The sequence below is a fragment of the Haplochromis burtoni genome, unplaced genomic scaffold (genome assembly GCF_018398535.1).
Source record: "Haplochromis burtoni strain Fernald_Lab_line unplaced genomic scaffold, NCSU_Asbu1 Contig_4162, whole genome shotgun sequence".
Taxonomy (NCBI): Eukaryota; Metazoa; Chordata; class Actinopteri; order Cichliformes; family Cichlidae; genus Haplochromis; species Haplochromis burtoni.
Genome location: NW_024586523.1, coordinates 3,003 through 4,542, shown reverse-complemented (window position 1 = coordinate 4,542; position 1,540 = coordinate 3,003). Strand labels below are relative to the sequence as shown.

The 1,540-nt window shown below is 35.1% G+C and overlaps 1 protein-coding gene across 2 annotated transcripts in view; it reads right to left on the bottom strand.

Moving 5' to 3' along the window:
- Nucleotides 1-945: 945 nt before the first annotated feature.
- Nucleotides 946-1,540, bottom strand: part of LOC102297320 (meprin A subunit beta) — a 3,588-nt gene continuing 2,993 nt past the window's right edge. Inside the window, exon 6 of one of the 2 annotated variants that reach the window (XM_005953406.2) lies at nucleotides 946-1,182. In XM_005953406.2, coding sequence (XP_005953468.2) covers nucleotides 1,107-1,182 — 76 coding nt within the window. In that variant the 3' untranslated portion in view covers nucleotides 946-1,106. Of the gene's footprint in view, nucleotides 1,183-1,275; nucleotides 1,459-1,540 lie in introns of those variants that run through there. The other variant, XM_042217966.1, reaches the window with a different exon arrangement.

The window sequence follows — 1,540 nt, the reverse complement described above, 5'->3', positions numbered from 1 at the left end:
CCCCTGCAGAGTCAGTCTGCCAGGCGGCTCTTGCTATGTGTTAGCTCCAACTCTGATCACTGGAACATGTGCTCAATAGTGCAACTGTGCTCTCTCGCCACAAGGGGGCCCCCCCACACAGCTGACAGCCTTTCCAACACTTCCTGTTAATAATTATCTACAATTTCCACACTTGTTCTTAGTGCAATGGTTGTATGCATGATATCTTTTTAAAAAGCTCATTACAAACATCAAACTCAATACTGACATTACAGTAATCCAATCATCTTCTTGACCCCATTTGAGCTAATCAACCTCCACTCTGTGTGTTTAAATCTCAGAGTGCTCTCCTCATTTATGCAAACCACTTTCTTCCCATCTTCACCTTGCCTGAGGTCCATCCAAGCCTCAATCTTCTTCTTCACCACCTCCCCTGTCTAGACCCTGGGGGATTCTTTCCTAAATCGTATTGCCACTGGGATTCCATTCTGCCATCATTGGACTCTAAAACGCCAAATTAATTAATATCTCTAGTAAATTATTTTCAGTTCTTCCAAGTGATCTCTTTTTACATTCAAGCAACACACATACAAAAAACAGAGGACCAAGAATGTTTTTGATTTAAAGGTTTTATTTTATGTTTTCTTAAACATCAATACACCAACAACCAAGAAAGCACACTGTGGGTAATCATTGTAGTATATTTTTGTTCACTACATTTTAATAACGTCAAACTCATGTAGATTTCTTGTGATTGAAAATTGCAGTAAACAAAACTATCATATGATTAAAAACTAATATTAGTTAAATGGAGTTTTAAACTTAGATATAGATAGATATTTTACATACTTCTCATTTCACTTTTTGCTTGCTTTATTTAGTTTTATTCTCTATATTGTGGAGAAATAAAACAAACAAACAAAAATATTGTTGCAAATGATTATTTTAAAAACAAAAACCACAATGAAAAGTTCCTGCACCAAAAAAACAAATTGCTATATTAGGAAAATCTATAATAAATGAAAAATGAATCAATACAGTAAAATAATAAAAAATATCTAAAATGAATCTGGCAGTCATTGGTGCTGTCCATGTAACGAGTCCAGATGTGGATGATCAAGATCACATCAAGGCATCAAAAGCATCAGTGCTAGCAGGAGGGTGAGGACAGGTGAGGCCATCATACCAGGAGAGAAAGTGCTACTGCAGAAAGACAGGAAATAATTAAATAAGTCATGTATAGATAAGCTCATGATAAGTACAGAAATTCTGAATTGATATCACTGCTTTTGTGTTTGTGCAAAATCTATGTGGGCTTCAAACTGCAACAAATGATGACTATTCTTAAACAGAGCTTTTTGTGATGAACACTATCATTGGTATAACATCTACATTTTTCATGTCCACACACATTGTTATAAACAGAACATGTTTGAGAAGATTGTTGTGTCTGGAATTGGAATTGTGGTGGTTGAGATCCTGTAAACATCAAAGCATTTCTTAACAGGTATGTTAAAACTTTTTAGCGTTAGTTTTAGTGTTTCTGTTTGAAAGAAACACT